At 52.4% G+C, this 16,743-nt stretch overlaps 1 protein-coding gene across 3 annotated transcripts in view; it reads left to right on the top strand.

Moving 5' to 3' along the window:
- COL11A2 (collagen type XI alpha 2 chain) overlaps positions 1–16,743 on the top strand; it is a 28,864-nt gene continuing 12,121 nt past the window's right edge. Inside the window, exons 1-29 of one of the 3 annotated variants that reach the window (XM_008060310.2) lie at positions 1–289; positions 2,925–3,074; positions 3,210–3,420; positions 3,860–4,022; positions 5,594–5,785; positions 6,606–6,683; positions 7,325–7,387; positions 8,074–8,253; positions 11,202–11,261; positions 11,661–11,702; positions 11,904–11,966; positions 12,323–12,397; positions 12,887–12,973; positions 13,228–13,284; positions 13,430–13,483; positions 13,587–13,640; positions 13,716–13,769; positions 13,957–14,010; positions 14,186–14,239; positions 14,322–14,366; positions 14,490–14,543; positions 14,947–14,991; positions 15,187–15,240; positions 15,436–15,480; positions 15,614–15,667; positions 15,910–15,954; positions 16,198–16,251; positions 16,356–16,400; positions 16,600–16,653. In XM_008060310.2, coding sequence (XP_008058501.1) covers positions 208–289; positions 2,925–3,074; positions 3,210–3,420; positions 3,860–4,022; positions 5,594–5,785; positions 6,606–6,683; positions 7,325–7,387; positions 8,074–8,253; positions 11,202–11,261; positions 11,661–11,702; positions 11,904–11,966; positions 12,323–12,397; positions 12,887–12,973; positions 13,228–13,284; positions 13,430–13,483; positions 13,587–13,640; positions 13,716–13,769; positions 13,957–14,010; positions 14,186–14,239; positions 14,322–14,366; positions 14,490–14,543; positions 14,947–14,991; positions 15,187–15,240; positions 15,436–15,480; positions 15,614–15,667; positions 15,910–15,954; positions 16,198–16,251; positions 16,356–16,400; positions 16,600–16,653 — 2,268 coding nt within the window. In that variant the 5' untranslated portion in view covers positions 1–207. The remainder of the gene's footprint in view (positions 290–2,924; positions 3,075–3,209; positions 3,421–3,859; positions 4,023–5,593; positions 5,786–6,605; positions 6,684–7,324; positions 7,388–8,073; positions 8,254–11,201; positions 11,262–11,660; positions 11,703–11,903; positions 11,967–12,322; positions 12,398–12,886; positions 12,974–13,227; positions 13,285–13,429; positions 13,484–13,586; positions 13,641–13,715; positions 13,770–13,956; positions 14,011–14,185; positions 14,240–14,321; positions 14,367–14,489; positions 14,544–14,946; positions 14,992–15,186; positions 15,241–15,435; positions 15,481–15,613; positions 15,668–15,909; positions 15,955–16,197; positions 16,252–16,355; positions 16,401–16,599; positions 16,654–16,743) is intronic. The other 2 variants (XM_021713421.1, XM_021713425.1) reach the window with 2 other exon arrangements.

The raw sequence follows: 16,743 nt of genomic DNA on the forward strand, positions 1-16,743 counted from the left end.
CGAGGAGGTTGCAGTGCCGGAGCCCCGACGGCGCCTGGCTGCATGGAGCTGGGCCGCTGAAAGCTGTCGCTGCCCGACAGCCTCTGACCTCCCGGGACCCCGGCGTCCGAGGCTCGCAGCCCGCTCGCTGTCTTCTGCCAGCCTCGCGGCGCCCAGCACCTCAGACCGACCTGGGTCCCTGGGACCCAGCGTTCCGGTCGATCAGCCATGGAGCGGTGCAGCCGCTGCCATCGCCTCCTCCTGCTCCTACCTCTGGTGCTGGGGCTGAGCGCCACCCCGGGCTGGGCAGGTAAGAGGAGTCCGGATGCTGGGTCACCGGAGTCAGGGCTGCAGTTCTGAGTATGCCTCGGGAGGGAACAGCTGATGCCCGAGGCAGGAGTCTAAAAAGGGTTTTTGGGGTTCTTTGGAGTCAGGGTGGGGATTTCTCCCTCTTTGAAGTGACTGGGGGAGGGCAGGTAAGGCTGAAAGGTGGAGACCACCTTAGAGAGCCCTGAGTGGGGCTGAATGCTTGTCTTGGGTCCTTGGGAGGAGCTGGGGATGACCAGGGCCAGTCTGGTCCAGCTGTTGCTGGTATGGGGGTGGTAGAGGCCAGTGTTGATGTGTGAGTGTGTGTCTTCTGGCTTTTCTACCGTATCTCTGGAATGAGGGGTGAGCACCTGTGCTTCAGAGATGAGCCTAGTAAGACAAGAAAGAAGGGATGCCTCGATTATCTGTCCCCTTGGCCTCTCCAACAGTGTTCCCCTCCCCCTCCCTGTGCCCTCGATGCTGCCACGCGGCTGGCTCTAGGGAGCACCGGGGCTGGCTGCCAACAGGACGGCCGCCGGACAGGCCAGGATCAGGTGTCTGAGGCCAGAGCCAACTCTTTGCATTCCTGCCCGGCCCCTCCCCCTCTGGCCAGCCGGGCTCCCTTGGGACCCTGGTGTCCACAACCCCAATCTTTCCCTTCTTTTTCCCAGGACCCAGAATTCCTGGCTCCTAGGAAAGGGGATTTGATGTCAGAAAGACTGGGGCTGGGAACACTGGGCATTAGGCAGGCTGGAGAAACCCAGTTCTGGAAACACTGGGGCTGTTTTGCGTATAACTTGACTATTCATTTCTTCTCTGCTTTGGAGAGAAAATGGTCAGAGTGGCAGCATGAAAGATTTAGATTCGATTACAGAGGGAAGAACTTCCAAGATGTGAGAAGTGTAAGGCTCAGGGACTGGAACTTGAAGTGTATGGTGTTTATAGACTCCAGGAGTCTTTCTTAGAGGCAAAGGGAGCCTCCTGGCATGGAACCAGAGGAATGGCCAAGATGACTGCCTCTTATTCTGGGACTGAGCAGGTAGAGTAGGACTTTAGTGAAATGGGTCACTGTAGAGTTCCTGAGATTAGCGAATAGAGCATTTGGGATGCCAAAGGTAGAGTGGTGGAGGGTGATGGTGCTACCAGCGGGGAGCCTGTGGGACAGAGGAGGCCCGAGACAGTGGGGCAAGTATGTGGCCTGATGTGGGAAGATGGTGGGCGGACCTGTGGGTAGGTTGTCTATAGGATTGAACTGTACTCTCCTGGGATATGGTGGAGGGTGGGGGCCTCTGAGGTCTCCTTGGCCTGGGGTCTCTGTGAGTCTCTGTGTCTCTGTCTCACTCACCCTTCGTCTCTCAAAGCGGCCCTTGTGTGTTGGTGTTTGCGGAGCTACCACACGCGCGGGGGCCAGGCTCAGGCGGGGGGCGGGGGGGGCAAGGCCGTGGTTTCCAGGCTCCTGGACTCAAAGGGCCTTTTCTCTGCCTGCCTGCCCCACCTCACCCACCCCACCCAGCTCTGCTCTCCTGATTGCTCTGGCCTCTGCCCTGCCCCACACTTCTATGAACGTTTTGCTAGAACTCTCTTTGGAATTTTTCCAATCTGGAGCTGATGCTGTGATGAGTGTGTGTATTAGAGAGCAGGTGAAGGAGAGATGACCTTTGTCTTCCGGGTAATTTAAGTCCTAGGAAGCTGAGTGGACAGGGCTGGTGGCCTATGTCTAAATCTTTGGATCCCAGGTGGTGGGGGTGGTGAGGCAGATCAAGGTTCCAGGTGTGGGGAGCTTGCCCGGGATTTGGGCAAGGACTTAATGGGATCCACAGATGTGTGGCTCTGGGCCCTGGACCTGCTCCGGCTCGCGTGGCAGCTTTAGTCCCCCTCTCCCCGCCGGTTCGTCTCCCAAGCAAGGGGGCACAGGCTCCTGGGAGAGCTCTTTCTTGTATGTTCTGCCTCAGCATGGTTAGAATTTTTCCCACTCCATCCCTAAATATGGAATCTATAGCAGCTCGAAGCCCCCTCCCAAACAGCTGCCTCTCTGCTCTGCTCTCTCCCTCATGGCCCCCCTGCACCTCCTGTGCCCAGGATGATCGATTGTCCAGATGTTGTTTGTGCTGGAGACGGGACAGATGCCAGAGACCCAGAGAGTAAGAGATATAAAAAGGGAATGAGAGTGAGAGAGAAGGACAGAGGGGGAAAAAAAAACCCAATGGACAGAATGTGAGGGAAATTGAGGAAGACAGAAGAGACAGGAAGACAGAAAGCCCAACAGGTTCAGAGATAAAGAGTAAGAGAGACAGTGAGAGAGACAGGGAGACAGATGGAGAGTTGGGAGAGATATTGAGAGAGAATAGAGAGAGATGGGTTCATAAACTGAAGGTCAAAGAGGGAGAGAGATAGATACTGGGAGGGAGAGGGGCAAGAGTGGCCACGGGAGTTGTGTACTGCTGATGCGGCACCGCCCCTTCAGGTAGCTTTCTCTTTCCCATCCATTCAGGCCCCATTCAGAAGCAAGTGAGGGAGAGGTGACCTTTGCTTGTCAGGGAGTTCCAACCCTGGAAAGCTGATTTCCAGGTCTCAGATGTCCCCTCTCTATGCCCTACTGAGGGTATTTCCCTTCCCCTGACCATCATGGACTCTCCCAGGTGCACCTGCTGTGGATGTGCTCCAGGCCCTGAGGTTCCCCACCCTCCCTGATGGTGTCCGGAGAGCGAGAGGCATCTGTTCAGCTGATGTGGCCTACCGAGTATCACGACCTGCCCAGCTCAGTGCACCCACCCGCCAGCTTTTCCCAGGTCTGGATGACACAGTGGAGTAGGGTGACCTGGGGGAGGTAGTCGGGTGGGGTCTGAGATCAGACACCAGCAGGGAAGAGATTATGGCTCTGTCTACTGCTTACTCAGTCTGTATATATCTCTTTTGGGTACCAGGAGGCTTTCCCAAAGATTTCTCTCTACTGACTGTTGTCCGGACCCGCCCTGGTCTCCAAGCTCCCCTCCTGACTCTGTACAGTGCCCAGGGTGTCCGACAGCTGGGCCTGGAGCTGGGCCGACCGGTCCGCTTCCTGTATGAGGACCAGACTGGGCGGCCTCAACCTCCAGCTCAGCCCATCTTCCGAGGCCTCAGTCTAGCAGATGGCAAGTAAGTTCTGCTCCTTTGGTCTGCCTGGCACACACTTTCAGAAGGTGTCCCAGGACTCCTACTTCTTACACTGGGAAATCCTGTCAACCCTTTTGGCCATGCTACACCTACCTACTGCCCAAACTTCAGTTACTTCTAGTCCAGAATATGGGCTCTAGAATTGGCATCCCTCTCTGTATGTTGTACTAGCCTGTACCTGGGGCAAGTTACTTAATTTTTTTGAGCCTGTTTCTATAACTGTAAGATAGAGATTCAATAGGATCATCACAAAGAAATGAGAAAATGATTGCATGGTGCCTGGTGCATTGACAGCACTCAATAAATGGTAGCTATTGTGGTTACTACTATTATTAATATTGGCTTCAACTCTTCCATCAACTGTTGCCCAGTCCTGTTGACTCCCCCACTTCAGTCACTTGAACCTCTACCCCATGATCAGGTGGCACCATGTGGCTGTGGCCGTGAAGGGCCAGTCTGTCACCCTCATCATTGACTGCAAGAAGCGAGTCACACGGCCCCTCCCCCGAAGTGCTCGTCCGGTGTTGGACACCCGTGGAGTGATCATCTTTGGTGCCCGTATCCTGGATGAAGAAGTATTTGAGGTAACCGGAATAGTCAGAAAGGAGTGATTTCTGGTCCCTTGTCTTGTGCCTACACTCCCCTTCTGGCCCCAGCATTTCATCCATCAATGCCTTAACCATCCATTTTTCCTCTTGTGGAGTTTTATTTTCATTTTCTATCTTCAGGGCTCATTTTCTCTGTAGGAAAACTAGAGGTCCACTTACATGGCAGGACTGTCCACAGCCACTTATTAATCCATACCTTCAACCTATATCTCTTTATTCACTGCTCCATCTATTCACCCACTCACCCACCAGTCCACCTAGGCACACAAGCAAGCATTCACCACCCACTCATCCATCCATTTACCCTCCTATCCAGTCACATATTTACCCATTTTCTCCTGCATTTAAGTTTATATCCACCCACCTGCCCATCTGCCCCCTGCTTAACCACTCCCCTCTTCAAACTACCCATCTTAAAAAAAAGGTCTACACAAGCACCTACAAACCACCCATCTATCCATCTGTCCTTCCATCCAACCACTCTTTTCAACCCGTCCATTTGTCCATCCATCCTTCCATCCATTCATCCACTTACCAATTTACCCACTCCATCTGTCCTTATATACAAGGATGCACACATGCATACATCCATTCACTTACTCATCGATCCACCTATCCTTCCACCAACTCAACCATTCTCTCATTCAATACACTCACCCATCCGTCTCCTCACCTACCCACTCGCCATCCAACCATTCATTTGCCTGTATATTCAATTCTACTCACCTATCTATTCACCAGTCTCCTTCCATCTGCTGTGTACCTCCCATTCATCTACCCACCCATCCACCCATACATATGTTCATTCATTTACAAGCCATCAACGCTCCCATTCAGCCAAACATTTGCGCTCACATCCACCCATCCACTTATCCACCTATCTGTCCACTCCTCCATCCATCCACCCATCATCCACCCAGTCAGTCAACATTTTCTGAACACCTGCTGGCCAAGGGGAACACAGACAAATAATATAAGGTCTCTGTCATCTCCAGGAGCTGTCATTCTGGCTATGGAAATGAGGCAATATCCCCAAATTACAGAGCTAAGTACCATATATGGGTACAAATAAAAGCCATTGGAATTCAGAAGTGGGTTCTCCCGCCCCTATTTCTAGAGGTCTCATCATTGCTGCCATTGGAAGGCCAAGGCGATGAGGCTGGGTTTCTGTCTCAGGAAGCCACTGTGAAAAGACTTGTAAATTGTCACAAGGGACAGGGGTGAGGCAAAGTATGTGGAAAGGCCTGCGTTCTGGCTCTGATTCTGCCACTCTGAGTGACCTTAGACTATTCGTTGCCTTTCTGAATGGAATGTATCTGAAAAATGGGCTGAAGACCCTTATCCTGCTGACTTTTCCAGTTGTTATGAAGGTCCCATGAGATCCTTTGAAAATGAAAAAGGGCTATGCACAGGGCGATAGGTAGATGAAAATGACCTTCTTCCACCACATAGGATCACCTTGGATTGGTCTACCCTTTGTCCTAGACTATTCTCTCTGTCTCTCTTTTGCCTCTCTTCATTGGTGTTCCTTCTTCATGTTTTTGCAGGGTGATGTCCAGGAGCTTACCATTGTTCCAGGTGTCCAAGCCGCCTATGAATCCTGTGAACAGAAGGAGCTGGAATGTGAGGGGAGCCAGAGGGAGAGACCTCAGAATAAGCAGCCCCACAGAGCCCAGAGATCTCCAAAACAGCAACAATCAAGACTTCATAGGCCACAAAACCAGGAACCCCAGCGACAGGTGAGGGAGCTGAGAGGACCCCAACTGCAGCACACCCCAGAGAGGGAAGGCACCCAGACACCTACCCTCCTTAGTTCTCCTCCCTAGTCATACCCCCTCTTCTCATCAACCCCCCTAGTCCTCATTCATCAACCTTTTTATTTTCATTTAAAAATAAAAAGAGTCATTATGAAGAATTCATGGCTGGGAGCTGTGTTCCCTGCTTGTGTCTCCTCTGCCAGTCTTCCTGAAACTGTGTCCTTGGGTTTCCCTTTCCTTCCTTGAATTAAGAGATTGAGGGAGAGTGGGGGGAAAGGGTGAGACAGGGGGAGGGAGGTGGGAGAGAAGGGTAGAGGGGCAGAATCTGAGAGAAAGAAGTTGGGGTGTTAAGACCAAGGAGAAATCGGGAAGGAGCAGGGCACAGGGAATTCCAAAGGTGGGTTGGGGTGGGGAGCCCAGTCTCTGGTCCCCTCTCCACCTGGAGGGGCAGGATTAGGGGCTGCGGTGGGGGAAGGGACAAAAAAGGTGATCGAATTGGGTGGGGGTCTGGACAGCTAGGGTGACAGATAAGACCTGGGGTCAGCGGTCTGAAGATGGGAGGGTCAATCTCTTAATCATGTCTGCTTCTGCTCCACATGTGGAACCCCTTCCCCCTTTCCCACCTCTCCCCACCTCTCTCCTAACACCAACCTCTCCTTTCCTCCTCTACACTCTGTTTCCCAACTCCATGCCTCCCGTTTCCCAACTCCTATACCATCTCATCTCCCCCTCTCCTTCCTTCACCCCCTACCCTCCTTTACCCCATCCCCTTCCTACCTATTCCCATCCCTCCCAACCCCAGCCCACTGAGTCTCTCTACTATGACTACGAGCCCCCCTATTATGATGTGATGACTACGGGGACGACCCCTGATTATCAGGTAACTTGAGAGACCCCTTCATTTTTTCCCTTCCTCCTAGCAACCCTTTCAAACATCTCCTAGGACACCTTACTCCCCTCCCCAGTCTGTGGAAAGAAACACCATATATTTATGGGTGTTTACTTACTGTCCCCTCCATGTTTCTCTGCTACAGAGGCCTCAGAGCCCCCGCCACAGGGCTCCCCCTTCCCCTAGGGGGCGTCGGACCCCTCCCCGAAAGCCTACCCCACCTGCCAAGAGGTCAGCAGCCTGGCAGGCATCCCCTTCACCAGGCCGGAGGCTCTCTCGAACTGGAGGCTCTGGCCCAGCAAGGGGCCAGCCTTCCCCCACCCGACGCCCAGCTCGGCGGGCAGCTTCCCCCACTGCCCAGGCCCCCCCGAGGACCAGAGGCAGCAGTTACCGGCAGGTAGAGCCGGGGCATCCAGATCTCTGCCCCCAAACATGACCTTGGAGATTCATTCTCCCCAAACTCTCCCCCACGCCAAAGGGGCTGCAAGATCTGAGATTTCCCCCAACCCCCAGCACAGACAGACACTGCCTGCGGTGGGGGGAGAGGTGCTGCTTTAACTTCCCTTCCACTCACCTCCTTTCTCCTTCCTCCCTCTCTCCTCTCTACTCTTCTCCCCCCTCTTTGGGGTTAGGAACCCACTCCAGGTGAAGAGGAAGAAATCCTGGAGTCAAGCCCTTTGCCACCTCCTGAGGAGGTAACTCCATGCTCACTTTCATCCTAGCTGGAGGCAATGGTCATCTTGGCCACTCTCCTTGCCATCTTGATGCTCCCATGGCATCTTGATGAACCAGCCCCTCCCCTGGCCGGAGGGCTCTTTGTCATTTCCATTTATGACCTTCTGTCTTCTGCTCATTCCAGACCTACTGGTCTGCTTGTTTCTCTAAGTATACCCATGTTCCTTCAGTGTCCATGCCTCCTTCCATTCTTCTTTCATTCCAGAGTAACCTCCTTCCATGTTGGTGTCATATGGTCTTACTGTCTATGTTACATTTTTGTTCCCAGGAGTCATTTTCTGTCCAATGTTGCCACTTTTCCCTCTTCTTCCAGTCTCTCTGTCTCGTTCTTCATTCCTGGACTCCTTTGTCTATCAGAGTGTCCATGGACTGTCCACTCTGTGTCCAGCCCTCCGGCCACCCTTCTTGTTATCTGCCATTTCTTCCCACCAGCCCGTTAACTGGACATCCTTTCCACTTGTGAGCTTTGATGGCCATTCCATTTCTGTACAACCACTCCCCCTGCTCTTCTTGGGAGAAAAACTCCAGTCCTGAGTACCCTCAGAATCCTTTGGGCTAGAAGTTGTCATACCCTGGGGTCCAGGGAAAGCCTCCTCTCAGCCCTAATGCCCCCGTCTACCCCCTCTCCCTCCCCATCCCCGGGAAGGAGCAGACAGATCTCCAGGTCCCCTCAACAGCCGACAGGTTCCGGGCAGAGGAATATGGGGAGGGTGGCACAGACCCCCCAGCAGGGTCCTACGATTACACCTATGGCTATGGGGACGATTATCGTGAGGAGACGGAGCTTGGCCCTGCCCTCTCTGCGGAGAAAGCCCACTCAGGAGTCGTAAGTGAAAGAAGTTCCTCTTCCATTCTTGACCAGCGGTGGGAGCAACAAGAACTGCTTCCTGCTGGTTTTGACCCTTGTCTGTTGGCTGTGAGCTGCTTCCCTTTGGTGGTTTGCTGTTTTCTGTTCACATAAGATGTATATATGTTGCTCGAAAAGATTACTTTCTGCTTTCCCTTTCCAAATGTCTCACCCTGTCTCTTTGTGGATCCTTCCTCGCAGGGCAATTGGGATTAAAAAAAAAAATACTGTGGCCACTTCCTGTCTTTCTTGGCCACTTTCTTTCTAAATCAAGCTGGATTTCAGAAAGCTTTTGGTCAATAAGGTCCTACCTTGCGTCCATTTTCAGTCTGTCTCTATAATTTTCTTTTTGGCCAAAACAATTTCCTGTACATGTTGTTGTCAAATGATCTAACGTCCTATGTCACATTTTCAAACGAACAGGCCATTTCTTGTCTGTCCTATCCTGCCTTCTTCAGCCATGGTATCCATCTTGGTGACTCTGTCAGATTGAATTGAAAGGGATTTACTATTTGTGTTCTGGCTCTAGTTTTTCATGCTGTCTTGAGACAATTTCCTTTGACAATATTCTTCCTCCTGTGTGTCTCAGGTCATCTAAATCACAACGTTTCCATTGTGGGCTTAGATATTTGTCACAGTCTCTTCCTGTATGCCTTAGCCTTGATATTTGTGTATTCTGGAAGAATTACCTTTCATTGTCATGATTCCCTTTGCAGAAGTCATTTTCTATCTACTTTGTGAATTTCTTTTCTCTGCTGGTCATGGTAGCCATGTTGTTGACGCTCCATATCCTGGATCCTCTCTTCTTGGCTGCTTCCTGTCTGTCCAACCACTTCCTATTTGTATGGTTTGTTTCTATCCATCTTGGCCATGTTTAATTTTTCTTGGCCCTGGCATCATTCTTGCTTCCAAGTGTTTGTTGTTTCGCGTGTTCTGTCTGTCTTAATTGTTTTCCATGTCTTCAGCCACTTGCTGTGGACTGGAATGCTTCCTGTCTGCTCTACTTTATCTTCTGCCTGTCTTCTGACACTTATGGCTGCCTCCTCTACCCTGCTGCCTCACCCTGCACCTCCCTTCATTAATATCGCTACCCTTGACCTTCTGCTGCTTTTCCCTCATGCTGCTCTCTGGATATTTGGGGTTGGTGTGGGATTTGGGAGAGTTTGGAAATTGATCATTGTTGTTTGGTCAGGATGAAGGTGGAGGGGGCATTCTGAATATCTTTGTTTGGGGAGTTGGGGTTGGTGGTGAATGCCTTCCATTTTCCCTGTCCTTGTGTTGGTTCTGGCCCCGGAGTTGGTAACAGGTATCTGAGTGGAAGTGTGGAAGGGAGGGAACTGGTGAGCTTGGAGTACAAATGAGGGCCAGAGGGCGGGCATGGCATCCTTTCTGAGAGAGGAACTGGGGAATGAATTATGGGGTGGGGTGGGTGCTGCTCTGGGGCTTGGATAATTGAGACCAAGAATAGTATTTTTCCAAAAGCCAGTTATGAAGCCTGAGTTTGGGATATCAGTCGGGACTGCTCTCCAAACTTACTTAGAGTATGGATGCTTAACCTCTGGGATTTTTTTTTTTGAGTAGTAGTCTCACTCTGTCACCTGGCCACAGCAGCCTTGACCCACTGGGCTCAGGTGATCCTTCTGCCTCAGCCTTCTAAGTAGCTAGAACTACAGGCACACACCACCATACCTGGCTAATTTTTTAAAAATTTATTTATTATAGAGATGGGGTTTCACCAAGTTGCCCAGGCTGGTCTCAAACCCATGGGCTCAGGCAATCCTCTTACCTCAGCCTCCCAAAGTGCTGGGATTATAGGCATGAACCACTGTGCCTGGCCTTCTCTGGGAGTTTTTAAAACTTGTGAGCCCTTTGAAATTCTAAATAAAATTTTGTGCATAAGGGCATATACTTTTTCTTTCCTGGAGAAAGACTAATGGCTTTAATCAGATGATCATACTGGTCCATGCTTTTTCCCTACCCTAAAATAAAATCTATCAGCCGGGCATGGTAGCGCGTACCTGTAGTTCCAGCTACTTGGAAGGCTGAGGCGGAAGGATTGCTGGAGCCCAGCAGGTCAAGGCTGCAGTGGCCGGGAGTGGCCACTGCACTCCAGTCTGGGTGACAGAGTGAGATTCCAACTCAAAAAAAAAAATAAATAAAAGTAAATAAATAAATAAAATCTATCCACAATATTAGAGAGATTCTTACTTGATGGGTTGGGATAAGGGTGAGGAAATGGATGGTTTCTTGTCTTTTTTTTTTTTTTGAGTTGGAGTCTCACTCTATCACCCAGATTGGAGTGCAGTGGCCACTCCCGGCCATCTCTGCCTCGACCTGCTGGGCTCCGGCGATCCTTTCGCCTCAGCCTTCCAAGTAGCAGGAACTACAGCCGCGCGCTACCACTCCAAGCTAATTTTTTGATTTATTGTAGAGATGAGGTCTCACCAAGTTTTCCACGTGGGTCTCGAACCCACGGGCTCAGGCAATCCACTCACCTCAGTCTCCCAAGGCACGGGATTACAGACTGAGTCACCGAGCCTGGCTGAATGGTTTCTTAAGGGTCTAGGGATTCTCAGGGTCAGAGGGAGTTTGGGGAAGAGGGTGGAGTCCTCTAGAAGAGGGTTTGGGAAAGTTGGGGGTTTGAAATCCCAGGAAAGGTCTGGGGACTTTCCTGGAAGAGGTTCTCAGGGAGATGGAGAAGTTGTGTTTGCTGAGGTAGGAGCTAGGAACTAGGGGGCCCTAAGATCTCCTTGGCAAGCCTGGGAAATTTGTGAAGAGTGGGCTTTGGGGAAGGGCTGAGGGCTTGGAGGTGAAGTCAGGGAGGTGTCCAGAGGACCTAAGAATCAAAGTTGGATTTGGGATGGGACAATCCTGGTGTCCTGGCTGCTCATGGGCCCCACTGGGGATTACATGTGTGTCTCCCTCAGGCTGCCCATGGACCCCGGGGGCTGAAAGGAGAGAAAGGAGAGCCTGCAGTACTGGAACCTGTAAGTTACACTGAGCTGAGGCAGTGTAAAGAGGAGAAATAAGTGGGGGTGGGGATGCAAGGCCTGTTGCCTCTGACTTTTTTTTTTGAGTCGGAGTCTTACTCTGTCACCAAGGCTGGAGTGCAGTGGCATGCTCACGGCCACCGCAGCCTCAACCTGCTGGCCTCAGGTGACCCTTCCGCTTCAGCCTTGCAAGTAGCTGGAACTACAGGCATGCACCACCATGCCCAGCTAACTTTTTTGATTTATTGTAGATATGAGGTCTCACCATGTTGCCCAGGCTGGTCTCAAACACGTGGGCTTAGGCAATCCTCTCGCCTCAGCCTCCTAAAGTGTGGGGTTTACAGACATGAGCCATTGTGCCCAGCTGTCTCTGACTTTTAACTTTTGACTCCACAGGGTATGTTTGTGGAGGGGCCTCCTGGCCCAGAAGGCCCTGCGGTAAGTCTAGCTGTGACCTGTTAGTCATTCTGTTCTTACATTCATCTGTGCCTTCCCCACATATGCCAAGGCCTCCTTCTCAACACTCCAGAACATCCTTCTAATCAGAGCTTCCTAGATTCACAGATATCTTCTGTAGAGCCACACATCCCTATTCTGTCTCAGTGCCCACATTTGACCTGCTGCTCTTTTGTTCCTCAGGGATTGGTTGGTCCTCCTGGTATCCAGGGGAACCCAGGACCAGTTGGAGACCCTGGAGAGAGGGTAAAGGAGTGTTGTGTGTGTGTGTGTGTGTGTGTGTGTGTGTGTGTGTGAGGGGGGCGGGGTGCCACAGAGGAGCCACTGGTACCCAACAGGGAGATACCATGCTCAGTAATTTCCTTGTTAGCTGGCTGATTAATGAATGAAGGGATGGTTGAGCTCCCTAGTATCCAGAAAGGAGGGCAACCTCTGATTGGGGAGGGGAATAATCTGGTATCACACCCTTACTTTTCTCCATAGGTGTGGGGAGCCTGGGAGAGATCTAGAGAAGTCTACATTTATTCTGTTGAGGATGGTTTCAAAATGATACTAAGACTCCTATTTATCATTCTATCTTTCTTATTCTCTCCCTGCTCTAGGGCCCCCCTGGCCGAGCAGGGCTCCCTGGATCAGATGGAGCCCCTGGCCCTCCTGGCACATCCCTCATGCTCCCAGTGAGTTGTCTTTTGGGTTTTGGAATGGGCTGATAAGGAGGACAGAATTTTGTTGTGTCACCAAGAATCAGAGGATCAGGAAAACTAAGGAAGAGTCTCTAAAGACTATCAACCTAAAAGAATTGATCTTTGGGGGTTGGGGAAAGCTGCTGGGGTCTCATTAGTTGACCTAGAACCAAATATGGATTTTCTACAGCCAGACAGATAATCTAGAAGTGGGCAAAAAATTCTATCTTTCAAGAGACCTAGAACAAAAGGAGAGTTTTTTGAGGGGCAGAGACTAGACAGCAAGGAGGAGAGCAAGAACTGAGTTTCTGAAAACCTTAAAATTGTTATCTAGAACTCATGGGAGATGCTGGATACGGCAGAACATGGAGGAAGGGGTGGAAATCCTGGATGAGTCTCTGGCTGGGTTGGATGAGTCTCTGACTGGGTTGGTTACATGGGTTTCCTGGAAGATAACTTGGACCTTCTCTCCTTGCCCCTCAGTTCCGGTTTGGCAGTGGTGGGGGTGACAAGGGCCCAGTGGTGGCAGCCCAGGAGGCTCAGGCCCAGGCGATTCTGCAGCAGGCACGGGTGAGTAGGGCTGGGCGAATCTTGGTGGAGGGGGTTATGGTGGGAAAGGGAAGGCTCTAGAAGGGGGCAGGAAGGATTAGTTGGAGTGAATGTGGGCAGGAGAAAGTCTGGATTGGTTTGGAGCTGAGAGGGAGGTTGGGGAGAAGGGCAGTGAACAAAGATCAGGAGTGAAAGGGTGAAATTGGAGGGCGTGCTGAGACTGGGGGTTCCCCAGCTGCTCCTTTCTCAGCTATGCTGTCCCTCTGCTCTCCTAGCTGGCGCTCCGTGGACCCCCTGGTCCCATGGGATACACAGGTCGCCCTGGACCCTTGGTGAGTGTTGGGTGTTGGGGCAGAGGAGCGTTTATTTTTGTATGGGGATATGGATAGTTCTGGAAAGAAGCTTCTTTTGGGGAGGGATCTGAGGTCACCATTGAGTGTGTCCTTCACTATGGCCATCGTCTCTCCCCTCTCCCAGGGCCAACCTGGGAGTCCTGGCCTGAAAGGAGAATCTGGAGACCTAGGACCTCAGGTGACACTCCTCCCTAATCCACCCTCACATCTGAATCCCAACCCAGTGAGTGCCTTCTCTGCCTGTGCTCACTAACCTAAACCCATCTCTGTCCTCTCATCAGGGCCCCAGAGGACCTCAGGGCCTTGCAGGCCCTCCCGGCAAGGCTGGGCGAAGGGTGAGTACCCCAGGGGTGGGATGGGTATTGGGAACTGTGCCCTTGCTTGCTCTGACACTTCCCCTGCACTTCCAGGGCCGGGCAGGTGCTGATGGAGCTCGAGGGATGCCTGGAGAACCTGGAGTGAAGGTAGCAGGCTCGGGCCCCTCCCTGCTGCCTGTAGCTCCTGGCCCCATCCCAGTTCATTCATTTCCTGGGGATAACCTTGCTCCCCAGGCTCCCTCAGGATACAGTCCTTCCTCACTCAGGACACAGTAGGGAGGGATGGAGTGGGAAGGGGCTGGGCCTTCACTCCCATTGCCCCTCTTCCTCCTAGGGTGACCGAGGTTTTGATGGACTCCCAGGGCTACCTGGGGAGAAGGGACATAGGGTGAGTATATTGGGGGTAGGTGTTATGATGAAGGTAGATCTTCTGTGGAAGGGAGGGGAGGCGAGGAAGGGAAGCTGGGAGTTCAGTGAATGCAATCAGTTGTAATTGAAGGGGGTTCGTGCCTGCCTGTGTTGTGGGCTCTAAGGCTCCTCTTACCTGTTCCCCCATTTTCCAGGGTGATACTGGTGCTCAGGGCCTTTCTGGGCCCCCTGGTGAGGATGGAGAGCGGGTAAGTGTAGTGGCAAGGGCAGGGGTTGGGTGTAGGAGAGGTCTAGAAGGTAAGGCTGTTTCGCCATGTCCTCCTCCTCCAGGGAGACGATGGGGAGATTGGGCCTCGTGGGCTGCCTGGAGAGTCAGTGAGTGTCCAAAGGGTCAAGATGGGGAAGGGGGGCTCTGGGGAGGCCAGGAGAGGGACATGAGCACTAAAGAAACACATTTCTATCCATTCATGCTGTCTCCTTCCCTCCTCCTGAATGCAGGGACCTCGAGGTCTCCTTGGCCCCAAAGGCCCACCTGGTATTCCTGGACCCCCGGTGAGTGACTCCCTGACTTCTGACCCTGATGTGACCCCTTGACCTCTCCAACTCTTCATCCTTCCTAACTTCCTTCCTCCTCTCTCTCCCCCCTCCTCTGGGCCCCACCTAGCCCTGCTTCTACCTTTACTCCCATATGCACTGGTAGGGCCGCAGTGCACTGAGAGCTCTCAGCATAGCCAAAAAAAAAAAAAAAAAAAAATCCCTAAGAAAAACAAAACAAAAACCCACAAACCCACAAATCCACAGATCCACGCCCTGTGGGCCTGGGCCAGCTGTGTTTGCTTAGGTTTGGGATGATTGGAGGTCTGAAGGTCCCATCCTCTGGAATGGTCGGGCCTCTCAGAACCACAGGTCCCTCCAGGCCCACCTTTCAGCTGCTCACACCCTTCTCATGTTTCAGGGCGTCCGAGGCATGGATGGTCCGCATGGCCCCAAAGGGAGCTTGGTGAGTGATGGGCATGGAGACTCCACCCTGATCCTTATTCTCTGAGGTCCCTGCCAAGGTCCTGTTTGCCACCATTTTGACCCTCCTCCTGCTTTCTGCTTTTGCCTTTTTGGCTGTTTCCACTGGGATTCAGATCTCTGCCCTAAGTTTGTTGTGTCACTGTCTCCTGACTCCTGCCTGGTTGTCTGTTTCTAGGGACCCCAGGGAGAGCCAGGACCTCCTGGACAACAGGGCACTCCTGGGACCCAGGTGAGTGGTCTTGCTCATCCCCTTGCCAATTTTAGCAACTTCCCCTGGGCTTCCACAATGGGTCAGACCCCGGAAGGGACAGAAGATGAAGGGTCTCAGGCTCTCAGTGATCATGATCTGAATGGGGAGGCTGGCTGGAGGAGAGAGCAGCTCACCTCTGGGAGGCCTCCATGACTTCTCTCTCCCTATATGTAGGGTCTCCCTGGGCCCCAGGGTGCCATCGGCCCTCATGGAGAGAAGGTAAGTGATTAGTAGTTTGGGGGATGGAAGATTTGGAGGAGGGAATAGGGAGGCCTCTAAATGTCTTCTGGAACTTTAGCTATGTTCAGACCTGACCCCTCTAGTGACCCTGAGACTCCTTATCTTCCTTTAGGGTCCTCGAGGGAAACCAGGACTCCCTGGCATGCCTGGCTCAGATGGACCCCCAGTGAGTAGTCCCCCACCTCTGACTCCAGTTCCCCTTGAGCCTCCACGCAGTGCATGACCTCCAGGCTCCTTTAGTGACCATCCATACCATGCATCCTTTGCCCTGAAAGGTCACTGCTGGTGCTTGCCCATGGTCAGGCAGTTTCATCAGATCATGGAGAATTTGGGTTGGAAGAAATGCCGGGAGAGGTGCAGGCAAGGTACCGGGGGCCAGTGGTCACATTCTCTATCTCCTACCCCCAGGGTCACCCCGGGAAAGAAGGTCCCCCTGGAACCAAAGGAAACCAGGTGAGATCTCCCACCCTTCCTTTCCTTCCATCCCTGAAGGAGTCTCCACTCAGACTCTGGGGCCCCAAAGTCCTTGGGCTTTCCTTATCTCATCATTTGTGTGGTTCTGTCAATATTCTCAATTCCTGTGACCTGTAACCCTATCCAGATGTCAGTGTTATTGCTTCCATTTCCCCCACTTCTAGAGGTCCCCACAGTGACACCCTGGGGGCCCTTTATCAATGCCTCTCTTTCTTCTACCAGGGTCCGTCTGGACCTCAGGGTCCTCTAGGATACCCGGGACCTCGAGGTGTCAAGGTAACTGACCATCAGACTGGGAGATAAAAGGAGTGAATTGGGGTCTTAGGAGCTTGGTCCTTTCGACCCACCTGCATCCCTTGATCACTCTACCTCTGTTCTAGGGTGTAGATGGAATTCGGGGTCTGAAGGGCCATAAGGGTGAAAAGGTGAGCATTGTGTCCCCAGCTTCCCAGCACCTCAATCCCACCCTCATGACCTTCCCACCATCTCCGCTCCTCAGCGCCTTCCCTCCAGCCTGCCCCCTGCTCCCCTCCAACTCACGAGCCCACCCTTCTACCCATGTTCTCCATTTGAACCCCCAACCCTCCATCATCTTTGGTGTCCTCTCACCTCCATCTTTCTCAGGGCGAGGATGGCTTTCCTGGGTTCAAAGGTGACATAGGCGTGAAAGGTGACAGGGTGAGTAGAGACCCCACACTGGCCCCCAACTCTGTGTCCTAATAATCCTCCACTTTGGAGCTCTCTATCACCAGTCTATTCTCCTGAGAC

Source organism: Carlito syrichta, unplaced genomic scaffold (genome assembly GCF_000164805.1).
Source record: "Carlito syrichta isolate Samal-C Ts95f unplaced genomic scaffold, Tarsius_syrichta-2.0.1 Scaffold92604, whole genome shotgun sequence".
Classification (NCBI taxonomy): Eukaryota; Metazoa; Chordata; class Mammalia; order Primates; family Tarsiidae; genus Carlito; species Carlito syrichta.